Source organism: Corvus moneduloides, chromosome 2, assembly GCF_009650955.1.
Source record: "Corvus moneduloides isolate bCorMon1 chromosome 2, bCorMon1.pri, whole genome shotgun sequence".
NCBI classification, from domain to species: domain Eukaryota; kingdom Metazoa; phylum Chordata; class Aves; order Passeriformes; family Corvidae; genus Corvus; species Corvus moneduloides.
In genome coordinates, this window is record NC_045477.1 from 109,464,840 (window position 1) to 109,481,959 (window position 17,120).

The 17,120-nt window shown below is 39.7% G+C and overlaps 1 protein-coding gene across 1 annotated transcript in view; it reads left to right on the top strand.

Annotated features, from left to right (window-relative positions):
- Positions 1 to 17,120, top strand: part of PHEX (phosphate regulating endopeptidase homolog X-linked) — a 99,290-nt gene that overhangs the window by 23,850 nt on the left and 58,320 nt on the right. The window contains exons 6-10 of the mRNA XM_032100815.1: positions 2,819 to 2,887; positions 3,452 to 3,568; positions 7,110 to 7,193; positions 7,504 to 7,649; positions 14,382 to 14,475. Coding sequence (XP_031956706.1) covers positions 2,819 to 2,887; positions 3,452 to 3,568; positions 7,110 to 7,193; positions 7,504 to 7,649; positions 14,382 to 14,475 — 510 coding nt within the window. The remainder of the gene's footprint in view (positions 1 to 2,818; positions 2,888 to 3,451; positions 3,569 to 7,109; positions 7,194 to 7,503; positions 7,650 to 14,381; positions 14,476 to 17,120) is intronic.

Sequence of the window (17,120 nt, forward strand, 5' to 3'; positions counted from 1 at the left end):
ATGCTTTTTGTCTGGGAGGATGAAAAATGGTCCATCACTAGCAGATATTTTGAACTTGAGCTCTTTTTCTTGAGATGGAAACACTTAATCTGGTGCTTATACAGCACCTTACCACACAGATTTTTCCCAAGTGCTTTTAAACATGAAATAGAGAATTTACCTTTTTCCTGAAATGCTGTTGTTTTTACACCAAAACATTACCCATTTGTTAGCAGCGCATGGCATTACACAACAGTTTAGTAAGAAAAAGACCCAAGGAACGTTGTCTCCCTGTAGTCTGACAAAACTCCAGATGAAGTTGTATAACTGTGCAAGACTGAGTGCCTGGGCCAAATGCACTGTTGTTTAAGAACTTCAGATGAGTAGCCAGAGCAGACCCTCCCTCCATGGCTACAAGGAAATAGTTTATGAAGGCAAGAGATAAGGAACAAATAAGAAAGTTATGATGGCATTCATCACAGCAAAATAGGGTCTATGATCCTTATTTTGCTAGCATCTTGGCTAGCTGTAGGAATGTAGCCAAGAATACATTGTATTTAGGGACTGTGGTGGTACTGGAGTGGAAGTCAGTTCTAAGTCGATTATTCCATATTTCTTTTCACTGTGACATTTAACTGGCATTAAGTTGAAGGGTAACTTCCCCCCTTCTCCAGGACATTTTCCTGGATGGTCAACAGCAGATCAACAGTTTGCTGTATCAAAGATGTCATTCTGCTAAGATGCTGTTCAGATCCTGTCACATTTTCTTCAGCTGAAGACTCACTTGAAAGAACTGAAGCAGTAGAATCAGAGAGATGTTTAGTTAGGTATCTCCTGTCACAATATTTCAGTTCAAGCCACCTGTCAGCAAATGGCTGGACAGGGACACCCTCACTGCTGCTCTCTTGGAAATGATTTATGACCAGCATTACCTTCACTTGCTATGCTTAGCAGCACCTAAGAATTAAGTATCTAAATAACTGAAGCACTACCTGTTATGAATAACATATTGTTCCGTAGGGTATTCTGATGTTAGTTTGATTAGGGCCTTGATCTGCAGAATGCATCAGCCAGTGCCCTACTTTGTCCATGTTTTAACGAATTCCCAGGGGTGTAGATGTACCACAGAATATTTCAATCTGCTTGTGAAAATGGCTTTATTGCAAAATTCTTTTTGTTCAGCATTGCAAAATCACCAATGGGTCATAAAAGAGGTGGAAACTCCAAATAAAACTTTGTTCAGCATTCAACATTATATTTTTTTTTCATGAGTGCTGAAGCAGTTGGTTAACTTTTTTGTTTATTTCTCATTTTTCTGCTCTCTTCGTTTAATGTGTTGTCAACTCTAATTCTTAAGACATGGGAATTTAGAGGAACATTTAATGTAACAGTCACAGAATTGAAATTCATCAAATAATCTGAAGTCATCTATTGCAAAGACACATGTAAAAAAGCATAAGAGTACATTCTTTTTGCATCATTGTGCTGAGAAAAGAAAGTTTTTCAAAGAATGAGAGTTGTACTGAGCATCACAATTACTCCTTTTTGAAGATGGTTTGTTTTATTTGTTTGTGGTATATTTTAAAGGTTGTGAACATCAGCTAGTAGAGAGAAAGATTATATTTATTCATTCGCTTTAAGTTTTATTCATTTGTTACATTTTTATAAATGTAGAAAATGTGAAATATAAATCGCTTAACCTAAAGGACTTAGATTAGAAAGGACTTAGTGAAATTGTATGAATAAATACAGTCTATCTTCAGTAGATTTATCTTTAGAAACAATTGCAGCATCAAACCAAAAATGTTACATCAAAGCAGTTGTTTCTGCTCCAATCAGTGTCTTATTCAGAATTTGGAAGCTGGTTAAATGAAGTTTTCAACTTTGTCTTCCATACCCTAACCTAACTTGATCACATTGAGAAGTTCTGGGAAATCTCAATTCCCAGTAATTATTATAAAATATATGCTGTGTAGTGAGTTCTTCCTGGTTAGGAATTTGAAACAGCATGCAAATATTCCCATGTAGATGTTTCACTCAAAACTCTTAATGCAGATCTCAAATTTTCAGGCCTAATTCCAATATTAGGGTGACTGTAGATCGGCAAATCTGATCCATGTTTAGATGGAAAAGATAAGTGAAGATCAAAGATCCATCTGGACTACCAGACACCTTTAGCTAAAGTACTGGAGACATAACAATATCCTGTGCAAGCAATCCTGGCTGGTATCCAGTTCAGTTTCAGTTCATCTGCTCAAAAGACTGTATACAGCACACAGTGCTGGTCTAGGGTGGAGCTCAAAAGTGTAACCTCAGTTTCAGTCAAGAAAACCTAACGATGCCTCCCAGGTAGAGAGCAGCTCACATGCTCCAGCACCTCAAGGGCATTTGGTGCATACACTAGGCTGGTGTGGTCCCAAGCTGACTCTTAGGCCTCTGAAATAGGCATAGGATGGATACATGGTCATCAGCACCAATGGTTTGATCCTGTAGACCCAGTCCTTTTGTGTTTCCTACTTGCTGATGTAGCTGTTTTAACCATATAAATCACACCTGTGATTCTTTTCTTTAGGTGGCTTAGATATTGCAGGGGGCATCTGTGGCTCCCCAGATCACAGTAATGTGATTTAGTTAATACCTGTCAGCACAGCATAACATTTTTCTTTTATTTTGAAATCCTGTGCAACTCAGACTGGTGCAGTATTTTATGTATTAGGCATTTGCACACATCTACCATAATTGCCAGAAAAACATGAACCCTTCCAAAGTTACTTATCAGTTTACCTTTGAATCTGATGAATTTAGCTGTTAAATGTTACTTCTTGGTTTTTTTTAACAGCTTGACCAAGCAAGTCTCTCTCTGGCATCTCGAGAGGATTACCTAGAAAATACCACAGAAGCCAAATCTGTAAGTATTATCGGCTGGAAAATAGAGTCACCATTTTCCCCCTCATCTTTTTTCATTGTTGTTTTGTTTTGTTGAGCTCCAGACTGAGAATGGGTTGTGTTTTGTTTGGATTTGGGTTTTGCAGGGTATCTATCACAAAACACCACTTCTATCACAAACACTCTTGCAAAGTGTCCTAAATGAAGCTTGCACTTGTATACAAGTACTTCTGTCCCATGGTGGTTACTGTATTAGTTGGCCTAAAATTCAGGTGTACATTCATACACATTGTCTAATCCATTTGTAAGAGCTGAAAGTTGTCAGTCTAATCCAGAATGGCCTTTTGCATTTCCTGAGATTTGTGCTCCCTGAACCATAGCAGGTATCTCTGCCTGTCACGCACTGTATTTTTACAGTGTTATTTCTCCTTTTTAACTTGCTTGGCACTCAAGGTAAGGAAAGTACAACCTTGGTTCCTAAGGTGTGAAGGTATTACACTCCTAGTGCTGGGCATTTCTGGTCTACTGCTACAACTCTGCTCAAGAGCAGCTCCTGTTTTCATTTCACTCTTCTGTTTCTTTACAGTACCGAGATGCCTTTTTGCAGTTCATGGTTGATACAGCAGTGCTTCTGGGTGCAAACGCCTCCCGAGCTGAATCGGATATGAAATCAGTTCTAAGACTGGAAGTTAAAATAGCAGAGGTTGGTAATCTAATATAACCTTTTCTCAAAACGGAAAGCCCTTATATCAACAACATTAGCAATAGGGATTTTAAAAGCAGAAGGAGAGGAGCAGATCCTGATGAGGAAAGGATGAATAATATTTCTCCCTTAGTTAATTGTTAAACTGTAATTTTATTCTCAGGGGAAAACCTTAGCCAAATACCCTTGGTGTTTTAAATTTGTCTTGGTTTTGGAGACAAAACTTCAGGAGAAAACACTCCGGAGGGTCTCCTCTGAAGGGAAAAGGGCCTCCCCCTTTCCTCCACCAATAAGACAAGTGGGTCACAGCAAGTGGAAGTGGAAAAAAACAAACTGTTTATTAGCACCAAACAAAAACAGGATAGAACAGGATAAAAAAACCCCGTCAAAATACAACAAATTCCCAGAGAGGGAACAGACACGTGGGCTCGGACCAGCCGGGGCCACCCTGCAGGCCCACTGGGGCCACCCCCGCAGGCTCCCTGGACCGGTGAGGAGGGAAGTGAGGCAGTGAGGCAAGGGGAAGGGAAGGGAAAAAAGAACAAGACAAACCAACAGAACCTTTTTCCTGCTAGTGGAACACAAAGAACCCCAAAGAGCAGCACAGTGCTCCCTCCCGAGCCCCCCGAGCCCCCCCGGGTCCATCTTAAAGGCAGAGCATCCTTGGGCATTGAGCGGATGGTTAAGGAATAAAGCGGCTTCATAACATCACCCCAGGACAAAATTGTAATGTCAGCCAGGCTCACCAGTGGCAAGCCTGGGGGTGGCATGGCAATGTTTAAGGGATGGTGTATTAGCGAGGTCCTTTGGTCTCCCATCTCAGTGGAGGTGGGGGATGGAGATCCATATGGCAGCAGAGATACAGGGATTGTTGATATGTTAGAAACTGTGGAAGCACCTGAGAAGGGTCCCATAGGAGTTAGGGCTTATCCTCCTGAAAAGGTGATGAGGTCAATATCCCAGCTGAAGTGCATCTACACCAATTCACTGGTACCCACTTGGCAGCTGAAAAAATATTACATAGCTCAAGGCCTTACACGTATTTTCCAACCTAAGTGATTCTATAATTTTGAAGCTGTGTGGAATCTGAGCTCCTGCTGTGCACCTGTGTTGAGGATCTATTACCCTGTTGTTTAACAGCAGACTGGGCTGATTCTCTGCGGAACAGTCTAAAAGCAATGCAAGACTGAGGTGGGATATTGGAGCTTGGTGGTGAGGGAGTGGTGTTTACAGTAGCACCACCCTTAGCTCCTGAAGTGTTTTCGTGGGGTAGTCTGGGAGAGTGGATGAAAAACTCATGAGTTTTAATTTAGAGGATCAGCTGAATTTAGTAAAGCTAAGCATATTTAAATCTGGTACTTGGTTCTGACATTTACTTGGTGACGTTTTTGCTCCCTTGTGGTGTTTAATTTATGCCTTGGGATTATTGCAGATTGAAGGAGTGTTTTTGCTTCTCTATATCCCTGTTTCAGTATGGCTACTACAGGAATCCCACTCATGGGTGCTGCAAGTTCATTATCATTTCAACCTCTACTAAAACTAGGGAGAAGGATTGGCCTCAGTGTTGGGAAACCACCAAAAGTAAGGGTACAGGCTTGATGCTGGTTTGCAGAACTGCCAGCTGAGCTGAGTATTCCTTCATATTTGCAAGGAAAGAAGCTATCCCTGTGAAATGTTGGTCTCTGTTAGCAGAGAAGCCTGTTGTGTTGCACAGGACAGGCAATGCAGTAGATGACTTTTATCTGGGTTCTGCTGTTGCAGTCTAAAGGATGCTTCTTAATGGCATGTATGTACATAAGTGAGGGCCACCCACAACAGAAGCCAATCAATGTTTCCATCTCTCTGCTGAAAGGGATGAAATTTTGTCAAACATCTAAGCAAAGTCCAATATTAATTTTTAGTTACTTAGCATGGATGGACTAATGCGCAAATACTTCCTTGTGACCTGGTAGACTTGAAAAACAGTAAATATTTCTTCTGTTTATCAGTGATGGCATGAGAAGATGCATCCTTAGCTCTAGTAGCTCTAATGCTTTGCCTAACAGGTGTCTTACAGAGCATTAATCCACAAAGTATGTAAGTGAAGCTGCTGTATAAGATGACATGGATCATGTAACAACTCTCAGGATCTGTAATGCACATCGTTATGCAACAAACCATGCTTGCTTATGGTTTCTTTTAGTAAGAATAATCCTCCTGGTATCTGTTCAGATATTAGGCATGAGTCAATGGACATGCCTTGTTGCATAAATATAATGTACCTAATGATTATGTATATAAACATTTTACCGTGATGGAGGTAGTCCTGTTTGTCACTGTAGGTTTTACTGTATCCTGTGTTCCTCTGCAATTTTTTAAGTAAGTGTATGTAATGGAGAACTTCTGTGCTCAGGAAGAGGCAGCAAGAATACTTTGGATGTAGGAAGGAGTGGCATGCTTTGAGAGAGGTTGTTGTGTACAAGGAAGATTTTTATTAGGTTTGAATCACTGGAGAAAGTTTTGAGAGAAAGGGAGTAAATGGGTTCAAGAAGAGTTAAAGATTTGTCAGATAAATGAAATTTGCAGAAAGGGAGAAGAAAGTAATTTTTTTGTTTCCTGTGTGGCTTGAGCAATAGTAAAACCACAGACACTTACTGGAGAATTTTGGTTGGAGAAGTTCCAGCTGTCTGGTTAGTCTGGCGTCAATCCCTGTCCTTTAGACTGCATACAGACAGTGGTACAGGATTTACCTTAGAGCAGGGCTGGAATTGCCACTGGGAATTTTGTTTCTTCTTGAACACTGAGAAAATTTTGAGCTGTACCTTGTACTTGATTTGTTTTTCTATTATGAACCATAGGGCCATCTTGGAGTCTGGGTGTCCTTCTCATCAGTTATAAAAGGATTTGCTTCATATTTAGGGTTTCTTTTGCTGTATCCTTGGACACTGCAGAGGAACTTGAGATCCAGCTCCTCTGGTCACCCAGATGAGAGGCCTGGTTGTGGAATGCTTTAATTCATGCCTGGCCTATATACTCAGGTTTCCTGCTATGGAAATCAGAGTGAAGGGGTGAAATGAGGAGTGTGTATCTGGCTCTTCCCCCAGGTGGAATAAGACCGTAGCAAGAACATGTTCAAATCCAAGACATGAGATGCACTTCAGTTTATGAAGGTGCACCTATCTCAGATTTGATGTATTAAACCTGAAGGTGGCTTCTACTTGATAGGAAGGGATGAATAGGTATTAATCGTCAATGTGTACTTTTATCTCTTATGAATTAACATGTCTTTCCTTAGCATAATCAGAGCCAAATCATCTGATATGTCCAAAGAACACATGCAGCTCATTAAATTTTCCAATAATGAGTTAAACTTAAAAGGAATTATCTTCCATTTCTTCCAGTTTAATGCAATCCTCAGAAAGGGAAGTTAATGCCATAAATGCTTGGAAAACAGGTGGTGAGATATTTCTGCACAGGGATTATGAAGGACGGTAACGACGTAAGAGTCCCTGCAAGATAAACCTTGTTTTGATGGTTTTGTGTTTTTTTTTCTCTTCACCAGATCATGATTCCCTATGAAAATCGAACAAGTGAGGTGATGTACAATAAAATGAACATATCGGAGCTTAGTGCCATGATTCCACAGGTTGGTTGGGGATAACTGAAAAATTATTCTTTTAATATCTGATCTGTATAATTAAAACTGTCTTTAGTGTTCAGAGCAGCATGTTAAAGGAGTATCATAAGGAATGTGTGTGCTCATTTACAGTATATGTTCTTTTAAATACAGTTCCAACTTTAATGAGGATTGAAAACATATGTAATGATAAAGTGCAATAATTTCTATGTTCGTAATAAGTAAAGCTTTGAAACCATTAGTTTTAAAGGTACAACTTAGTTCATAAATCATCTCTCTTCATAATCTGCTTTAACCAGCCTTCTCTTTGTCATTGCAGTTTGACTGGCTGGGATACATCAAGAAGGTGATTGACACCAAACTCTATCCTGAGCTTAAAGATATAGGTCCTTCAGAAAATGTGATTGTCCGTGTTCCCCAGTACTTCAAAGATTTATTCAGGATACTAGAAAATGAAAGGAAAAAGTAAGGATCCTATGATGGTTTCACCCACACTTATAAGTGATGCCATGAAGATTTTTTGCCTTTTCTTTTATACCCCTGTTATACCTTTTTACAACTTCTGTATTCTTAGTGCTTTTTGCCTACATTCTTGGATTTGTTTGTCAAGCTGAGAGACTGAACATTTTAGAAGCTTTGTAGCCAGGGATCAGTGTGCCCCAGACCCCAAGGTCCTCTCCAGAACACATTCTGTAAACCAAGATAGAACCATCCAGGGGAAGGTTCCTTGGGGAGGGGGGCTCACTCAAGTCTCTCACTGGGGAATCTTTGATAGATATGCTAATTAATGAGACCTATAATATTATACCAGATCTTTGGGGGGTGTGCATTGCAGTGGGCATTGAGGTGCATTCGACGTAGACGTAGTGCACCTAAGGATCCTTAAAATAAATACCAAGGTAAAATCCCTTTTTCCCTTCCAGAGTGTTTGACTCTTGATTTTAAGACCAGGAAAAGGCATCATAAGGGTACATCAAATGCTGGCTTTTCTATTTTTTTTTTAATGAGTTTCAGCTATTCTTGGAATCAAGTCTCTAGGCAAACAGTCTGTTTGGTTTTGCCTGAATGAGGATTTAGATATTACCTTGTGCACAGCAGGAGAATTTTCAGTTTCAACACCTTTGTTCTATGGATAACACAGGTTGCAGTAAAGCTGCTCTTTCCAGATGCATTCAGCATCTCTAACTTGTATAGGGTCTTGTATCTTGTGAAATCCTTTACACCTGCAGGACATAGTTGTAAAATGCAGGTAGCTCTGATTAAACATGGCAGATGTGCTTTGCAAAGGGAAGCAAGAGAGTTTTGGGCAGCGATGAAAAAGTGACATCCCATTTGAAACATCCTTATTGATGACATCTAAGGGATTTCTGTGATAATTTGTTCTCTGAGGCATGTTGCTGAAATTTAAAATAAATATTGTTAAGCTGTTGTCTCCAAATATCAATCTTTGCTGATTGTACAGTATGGCCACAACCAAATGTATTTCAGGAAAAAAAAAGACAGAGATTTTTCTTATATTGTCACTCTGTCTCTAGTGATGGAATGCTTACATTAATTCATAGTACCTTTAAAAATAGCACACAAATCAAACAATAAGAAAAAGAAAATTTACTGATTTGCTTACAGATCATCAAATATCCTTTCCTTGTAAAATTCAGATAAATAGCATTAGTGCCACCAATTTTAATCTACTGAGGAAAGACTTTTAAATTGTTTGAGCTGTCCATGCTTTCTAACTCAAAGTTAGTTACATCAGTGGGGATAAATGTAGGATTTAGAGGTTGCATATTTAGCAAGATGACAGGGAATTAGTTATTCCCTGCCTACAAATACACTTACATGCAAATATATTATGTAACTATAGAGTAAATACCTGGAGACTTTTTCCATCAGTTTCTTATTCAGGGAAAATCTAAATATTCAAGAGAAGTTAAGCCAGCCTGTGTGTCATGACAGAAGGAGGCTGGAGTAATGACCAGAAATAATTGCAATGCCTGTCTTTAGCAAAGCTCAAGACCAGGTTTCCGCCCTCACAGGCTGGGGGGAGAGGGTGAGCAAAAGCAGTTTCAGTATATTCACACTGCATATGTTAGAGGTGCTAACGGCTTAGGCATTTTCTGCCCGGTCTTATCCTAAGAAAATTGCATCATAAAATGTTATAAATGGCAAATAGTGCTAAACTGAACCCAAGCAGGCTTCAAATTCTTGTGTGTAAAATGTATCCAAACAGCCCAGGCATGATAACCAAGATCATGTTTATCTCTTAGGTGATTATGTTCATTATTTAAAATGTCAGAGTCTGCTCCAGAGGTAACTTTGCTATCTGGCCTGAGAAAATTAGGAGATCATCTTAGTGTGAACTCCTAACAGTGAGGTCTCAATATTCCCTTGTAGGGTGAACCCTGAAAACTTAACAAGGATATTTTATTTTAGGTAATCTCATTTGTCATTCTCCATATGATATTTTAAAGGTTTAGTTAATATAAACAACATGAATTTAATTTGTTACTGTAAATATCTAGACCAATCAAATTCCTAGAAAAGCATTTCAAAATTTTAGATTTGCTTCAGTGTTCATAATGTGAATTGTCTTCTCATCATTTCAAGAGATGGAGTGTCATAAGGAAAAGCAGGTACTTTCACCAAGTCCATATTCTTTTCAGTTACAAGGCTATCCCTAAATTATACTTTTATTCCAGTGCCTTGTGTGTCCTCTTCCTCAATGAGTACCCTGCTAGCCTGGGTATTGTTCAAAATGTCACAAAAAGATGGCTCATGCCCCAGTATTTCACCCAGTGATCGGGTAAAGTATTTAATGAAGTTTGTTTGAGGTGGAGAAAAGAATGGAGTGAAAATTAAGTCTGGCTACAGAAGGAGTTCTCTGTGTTGGAGGTGGCAAGTTGTATGGACTCAAAATCCTTGTGTTGAAAATTTCTCCCTCAGAGAACCTGCTGAGCAATCTTGAATTGTGAAATCTTTCACAGGGCAATGTTACTAGAAAAGGGCACATTGACGTGTAGCGTGAATTTAGCAGAATTTTACTTAACTGCATGTAATCAAGTTACTGTGTGGTGCTTGAAATAGGTGCAGCAGTGTGGTTCAGAGGTTGGTCTGAAGTCCCCAGGCCAGAGCACTGCTGTGACTCCAACCCAGGAGCTGGGCTCTCCACAGGGAGCTGCCCACGAAGCTCAGCAACCAGCCTGCAGGAGTTTCCATCAGCTCTGGGATAGCTAGCCTAAGTCATGTCAGGTGCTGAAGTAAGTCAAACCTTCATAACAGGTCTTCAGGGATTCCTTCAGCTTTTTGGTGTACCAATCAATTTTTAATGGGGTTTATCTCTATTACAGGAAAAAGAGGTGTATGTATGTAGCTGTGATGTAAACGAGCAATGGCAGAGCTCCAGTACAGCTGTGCCATGTGAGGGGGCAGAGAGAACTGTGCTGGCACCAATTATTACATATTTTATATATATCCTTTATATATATCCCTTCCCTGTTACCTGTGTGCTGGTGCTTTATGTGAGCCATAAATAGGATACCCTAAATTGCATCCTTCCTGGAGATCTTTGCAGCTGTTGAAAGAAGCAGCTTTATCATTCTCATAGATCTCTGAATGGATAGTTGGTTTCATAGAACCACAGAATGGTTTGGATTGGAAGGGACGCTATAGATTATTTAGTTTCAACACCCTTCCCACAGGCAGGGACACCTTGCACTAGACCAAGTTGCTCAAAGCCCCATTGTGATGATCCATCCTTAAGGGCAAGGCCAGCCTGGCCTTGAACACTTTTAGGGATGGGGCATCCACAGCTTCTCTGGACAACCTGTTCAATGCCTCATCTCCCTCACAGTAAAGAATTTTCTCCTAACAGCTGATAAATCTATCCTTTTTCAGTCTAAAGCCAGTCCCCTTGTCCTATCATTATATGTTCTTGTAAAATGTCCCTCTCCAACTTTCTTGTAGGCCCTTTTTCCTTTGTCTTACCTTCCCATATCTGTGCAGTATTGGACTATTAATTGAGAAGAACTCTAATTCATATAGCATATGAAGAATTTTCTTTAGAGATGGATGGAGGCACTAGATCCCTTTTCTGGTCTTAGTCTGACTCTGAAAAATTAGAGAAGTTACAATAATTTGTCTTGAACTAGTGCCTCTAGCAATAGAGGCAAAAGTTTTTCTGTACTTTTAATTTGATTCGTGACTCAATTCTGAATACAATTTTCAAACAGATCTAAAATTTGTGAAAGAGATCTTTTTCTTAGAACGTCAATTAATTTGTCCACCTATCTCATATTAAATCTGTCCTCTTTAATTGCTACCATGTCTGTTGATTAAAATATTGCAAGCTCACGGAATTTTACATGAGCAACCTACTTTATTCTCAGACAGGGGAGAAAGTACTTTAGTAAATATTCATAAGCACTGGTATAATTTTAACTGTCCCAGCAAACAAGCTCTCTACCACTTCCTTTGGGAATGTGTGTCACAATAAGGGTCATACTGGTTAAAAGTGAGCCTACACTTTCTGTAACAGGCATTTGGAAGTTAAAATAGAGTGTACTCTTCTGAAAGGTTACAACAACAAATATTCCGGTCTCATCAAAAGAGCAGAGAGGATTTTTAGGTTTTATTTGTGTGCTGGATTTTGCTCCATGTGTAGAGATTAACTTCTCTGAGCCTCAGTGAACTTATTTGTGAAACTGCAAGGAAAATCACCCCAAGACCTGCGTTGTAGTAACTTTATAGGCAAAAAGTACAGTTTTTAAGAGAACTGAAGATCACCAAATGATTTGAAGTTTGCATAGTTAGCCCAAAATGTAAAATAATCATCCCCCAAATAGGTAAACAAATTCAGATAAATTTCTATTTTATTTTGTTTCGAAAAACAAACTAAAGCACACTGCCCTTCAAACATGCAACAGTAAACCCCCTCAACCTCTCCACTTGTTGCCCACCCCCCATTAAAAAACATTCAAGGGGAACCTCCCTTTTGTTTAATGCTGTGTGGATTCTGTTGTGCTTACAATCTGGAATTATTGCTGTCTCATCAGACAGCTTGGTTTTAGCATGTGTCAGCCTTTTCCTTCCCAAATTAAAACAATCCTCAATTAATTATGAGATATTTCCCGCAACTGTTGTCTGCCTTCATTACTTATACCTGACACAAACATTTCTGAATTCTTGTTGATATTATTGTCTTTCAATTAGTCACCTTTTTGAGACCCAGCCTTTAGAAATTACAGTCTTTCATTCACTACCAGTTTGAGAGAGTTTCCCCAACTCAAATGTAAGGACAAACATCGCTGTGTGAGAACAAGAAGTACACAGAAGAGAGAATTGATTTTTTTTTTGGTGGTGATTAAGTACCAAATTGTAATACATAATTGGTGTGTGATGGTGATCTATTTAGCTAAGGTTTTTTACCTAAGGCTTTTGATTGAAATCAAATCTTTAACCTTTTAATCTGTGAGATTTGCATAAATGCTGCAGAAGATGCTACAGCTGGATACTCTTCAGCTCTGCTGAAATACCTGAGGCAGATTGTTGTGAGGTTTCTGGAGTTTGAGTCATTTACCAAAACAATGAGAGCTGAGTGCTTTTAGGGTGCTTCACTGGCCATTGAGTGAGAAAATTCCACATTGTCAAAAACTTACTAAGGGAAAAATCTGAACTTTCTGGCATTTCTTAGGTTGAAATGAATTTTTAATGATCCTAAACATTATCTTAAAATGGTGTGGTTATCTAAGCAGAGCTAACTATTTTGGCTTTTGTAACATGTACTGTCTTATAAATGTACATTATCCATGCTAAAAAAGCTTTTTCAGATATGTTTTATGATTATCGTGGGCATTTAGGTGCACTATAGAATATATCTGTGTACTAAAAGAGGGAATATACCCAGTGTGAGAGATGCAACAACGCATCTTGAGTTGAAGGCTTTGTGTGGGTGGGCTGGAGCTTGGTTAGAGGCAAAACTGAAGTTATGTCTCAAGCAGATGCTGCTGTCAAGACAGCGTGCCCACGAAGTGTGTTTCCAGGCCGTTATGATTCAGAAGAGGGAACTGTGTCTCTGAGTGAAGCTAATGGAGTGACACCGTAGCAACAGCTGCATTGCCCCACACTTATGGCAATGGGAGATTGCAGAAATGGGATTGTTAGAGATGGGGGAGTTGTTTGGATTGTCCATAACAGCATCTTTGGTTGCAAAGAAGCAATTTTCCTAACTATGGAGAAGACTGTGGCCTGCCAAAAATGTTATCTATATCCCAGTGGGGAGCAAATAACATTTGAATATCCATAGCTTTGAAGCAATGACTATCCTTGAAAAATATGTCATGTATAAAAGAAGATGAGAATAATATGTTTAGGCCATTTTTGGACTTGTTTTGTGACTGTTGGAAGTTGAATTGCATATTTCAGAATGCACCTTTAGCTCATACAGCCACTGTTGAACATGGAGAGAGATCAATCTAGGCTGGATAAATCCTCCAGTCAGGTGCCCAAAGTTTTTGAAAAGGGGCATGGATGTCAGATCTCCTGGGAATTTTAAACAATCTCTTTCCAGATCTCTCAGCCTCAATTCTTATAGGATTTTTGTTACTGAGACTTCACTTTTGGTATTTCAACTATCCATCTGACAAAATAGGAACAGTAATACTTTAATAACTTTGTGAATAGTAGAAGTTTTCAAAGCATATTGATAACTTCTAATGAAATATACAAATATGAGATAATGAGAGTGTATATGGGATGGACTGTTACCTATTCTGTTACCATTTATGTGCTCTACTAATGAGGGGAGATAACATTCACTTTGATCTACAAAAGAAAAACCAGTTAATCTCTGGATAGAGCTTTGATGCAACTATTATGATAACACAGTTCTTGCCACTTCTAAGGAAAATGAAAGCTGCCTTTTGGAAAAAAAACATTTGGAAAAAAATGACATACTAGGTGATGAACCTGTTATAAATAATCCCTAGAAGTTGGTTATCATGGGGTAAGTATATATTAAGTGGCTGCAATCATACAGATTCTCCTGTGTGATTTGGATTTATCAATTTGGCCATCACTCATTAATTTTTAAGGTGAAATTTCCACCATTCAGGTAAAATGTTTGTAGAGATATTTCTGTGAGTGCTTTGTGGTACATCATATGTGTTTACATGTCTGATAAAAATATGCTTGATTTAACAGGACTCTTGCCAACTACCTTGTGTGGAGGATGGTTTATTCAAGGTTATTCAACCTCAGTAGACGTTTTCAGTATCGGTGGCTGGAATTTTCTCGGGTAAGTTTTGCTTCCATAGCATTTACAAGGGTCGTAGTGTTGACACTATTGGTTTCCCTTATAGTTGCTTGTACCTTTGCAAAACTAAATGTTTTCCATGCTGGATGAATTTTCTAAATAAACTTTTTTCTTATTGAAGACTCCCTCTAAAACAATAGACATACATATTTTTGTATGTGACACTAAGACATTTATATGACACTAAGAAAAAAAAAGTCTTTTAGGTGATGTTAAAGAGGTTTTGAAATCTCCCCTTTAAAAACCTTAGTCTTCTTTTGCAGCAACTTGAAAGTTGGAATGTTTTTGAATTAGGTTATGTGGGCTGTGACCTGCAGGCCAAATCCTTTTGGCCAAAATCTAAACTTTTTGTGAAAACCTACTGCTTGCTCTTGTGTGAATACAGCTCTAGTAAAACAGAAGTCTAGGATTTCACTTTTTTAAAGCTTGCTCCAAGCTCTCCCATGCTCTGATGCCAGCATTACATGAGCTCTAGCACATCGATACACCAGCCATTTCCACAGAGAAGATGATCAGGTACCTTCCAGCTTGGCATTACAGAAGAACCAGAAAACTGCTTCAAGCTGTGAGAGCAGAACTAAATTATCTGCCGAGTAATATGGGCATTTATATAAAACACATACATTTGATTAGGTGAACCCTGAATAGAAAGCCACTTTGGTAATCCTGGAGGCAGTGTGAGGGCTCCTTAAATAAAGGGTTAAACTGAAATTGAATGGTGCTTTGTCTTGTGTCTAAGCCACTTTGGATGGTGAACTTTATTTGCCATTATGAAAACTGGCTGACAACAGGAGGCTGGCATGGTGCTGGGAGTGATGTGGTGCAGGAGGTGTGTGTATTCTGTCCTCCCTGGTGAGGCATGCAGGTGACTTATTATAGAACCTATACTGTTTTTCCATGAGTAATCCTGGCATAGTTCTGAGTTGATCACATACCTAAAAATAAACTCCAGTAGCTTGATGGAAACGACACAGGAAAGGCAGCTTCTTATACTTCTGAGATCATATTCAAAATAGTCTTGTTAAAGATGCTGTTATCTTCATGTAAAATATGAGAAACTGGCTGTCAGAACCACAGTGACAAGTCTGTAGGTATCCCCTCCTGGGACATTCCTTGTAGTTAGGTAAAATGATGCTGGTTATCAGCCAGCCTGCAGCATGATACTGAGTTACATTGAGTTATATAATGGCCGGAAAAAATCCTGAAAGGAAACATTAAGCTTTGGATAGTGTGCATTTTAAGATGGTGATGGGCTACTGTCACTTCTCTGGGACACAGAAGCTTAGGGAGAAATCTAACTCAAAGTGATTCAGTGCTTATTAATAATCTCATCAAGGCTGTCACAGAATTACAGAATGGGTCTGGTTGGAAGGGACCAAAGTGTGGCTATCTGGTTCAACCTCCCTGCTCAAGCAGGGCCATCCCCAGAGCACATGGCAGCAGATTCCTTCATCCTTGTTTCCCTCCACTGGATCTGCTCCAGGAACTCAGTGTGCTTCCTGTCCTGAGGAGCCCAGAACTGGACACAGCACTCCAAACACACCTCACTGAGGCTGAGTAGCAGGGCAGGATCCTCTCCCTGACCTGCTGGCAGTGCTGTTCCTAATGCACCCCAGGATTCATTGGTGTTCCTGGCCCCAGGGCACTGCTGGCTCATGGACAGCTCGTTGTCCACCAGGAGCCCCAGGTCCCTCTCCTCAGAGCTGCTTTCCAGCAGGTCGGCCCCCAGCCTGTGCTGGTGCCTGGGGTTGTTCTTGCCCAGGTGCAGGACCCTGCATTTGCCCTGGCTGAGTTTCAGAGCGTTCCTCTGCCCATCTCTCCAGCCTGTCAAAGCCCTTCTGAAGGGCTGCACAGCTCTTGGGGGTATCGGCCACTCCTCCCAGCTTTGTGCCATCAGTGAACTCGCTGAGGAGGCCTCTGCCCCTTCCTCCAAGTAGTTGATGAATAAGTTAAACAATACTGGCCATGTAGATGGCTGTGAAAGCTTACAGCACAGTAAAAGCAGTGAATCAGCAATTCATTCCTATTATCTACCCCTGGGACCTGGAGATGGAGAGTTAGTTAAGTGAAGTAAACAGCAGTTGCTAATAGTTAATACGTAAAGTTAAGTGAAGTAAACAGCTCAGTGGAACAGATTTCACAGGTCAATAGAAAGGACATGAGGAATGGAGTCCAAGGCACTGGACTATTCTGTTGTTGAATAGATTTGTCCAGTCAGAGGATGGAGAACTAGAGGCACTTTAGTATCATAAAAAGGACTCACCAACCCCTTGCCAGATAGGCAAATAAAGCATTGAATTCCTGCTAAAGAGATATGACCGTGAGATAAATCAGTGACACTTTAAGGAAAGAATGTATTTTATACAGTCATTGTTTCATTAATTCAGTCAGCCTCAACCATCATAAGCACAGTATTTTTTTTACTAGGTTCTCATTTTCTTTTGGTAGCTTTTATACCTTATATGTAGAAATCTTGGCATCAGGGCCACAAAATCTTTGCACAGAGAAGGAAAAATACATGATGAAGCTGTAAAAAAACTTCAGGTTCAGAAATAGGACAAACCTGCTGACTCTAAAGAAAGTGCTTTGAGTACCACATCAGCAACTATCAGCAGCTCCTCTGCAGT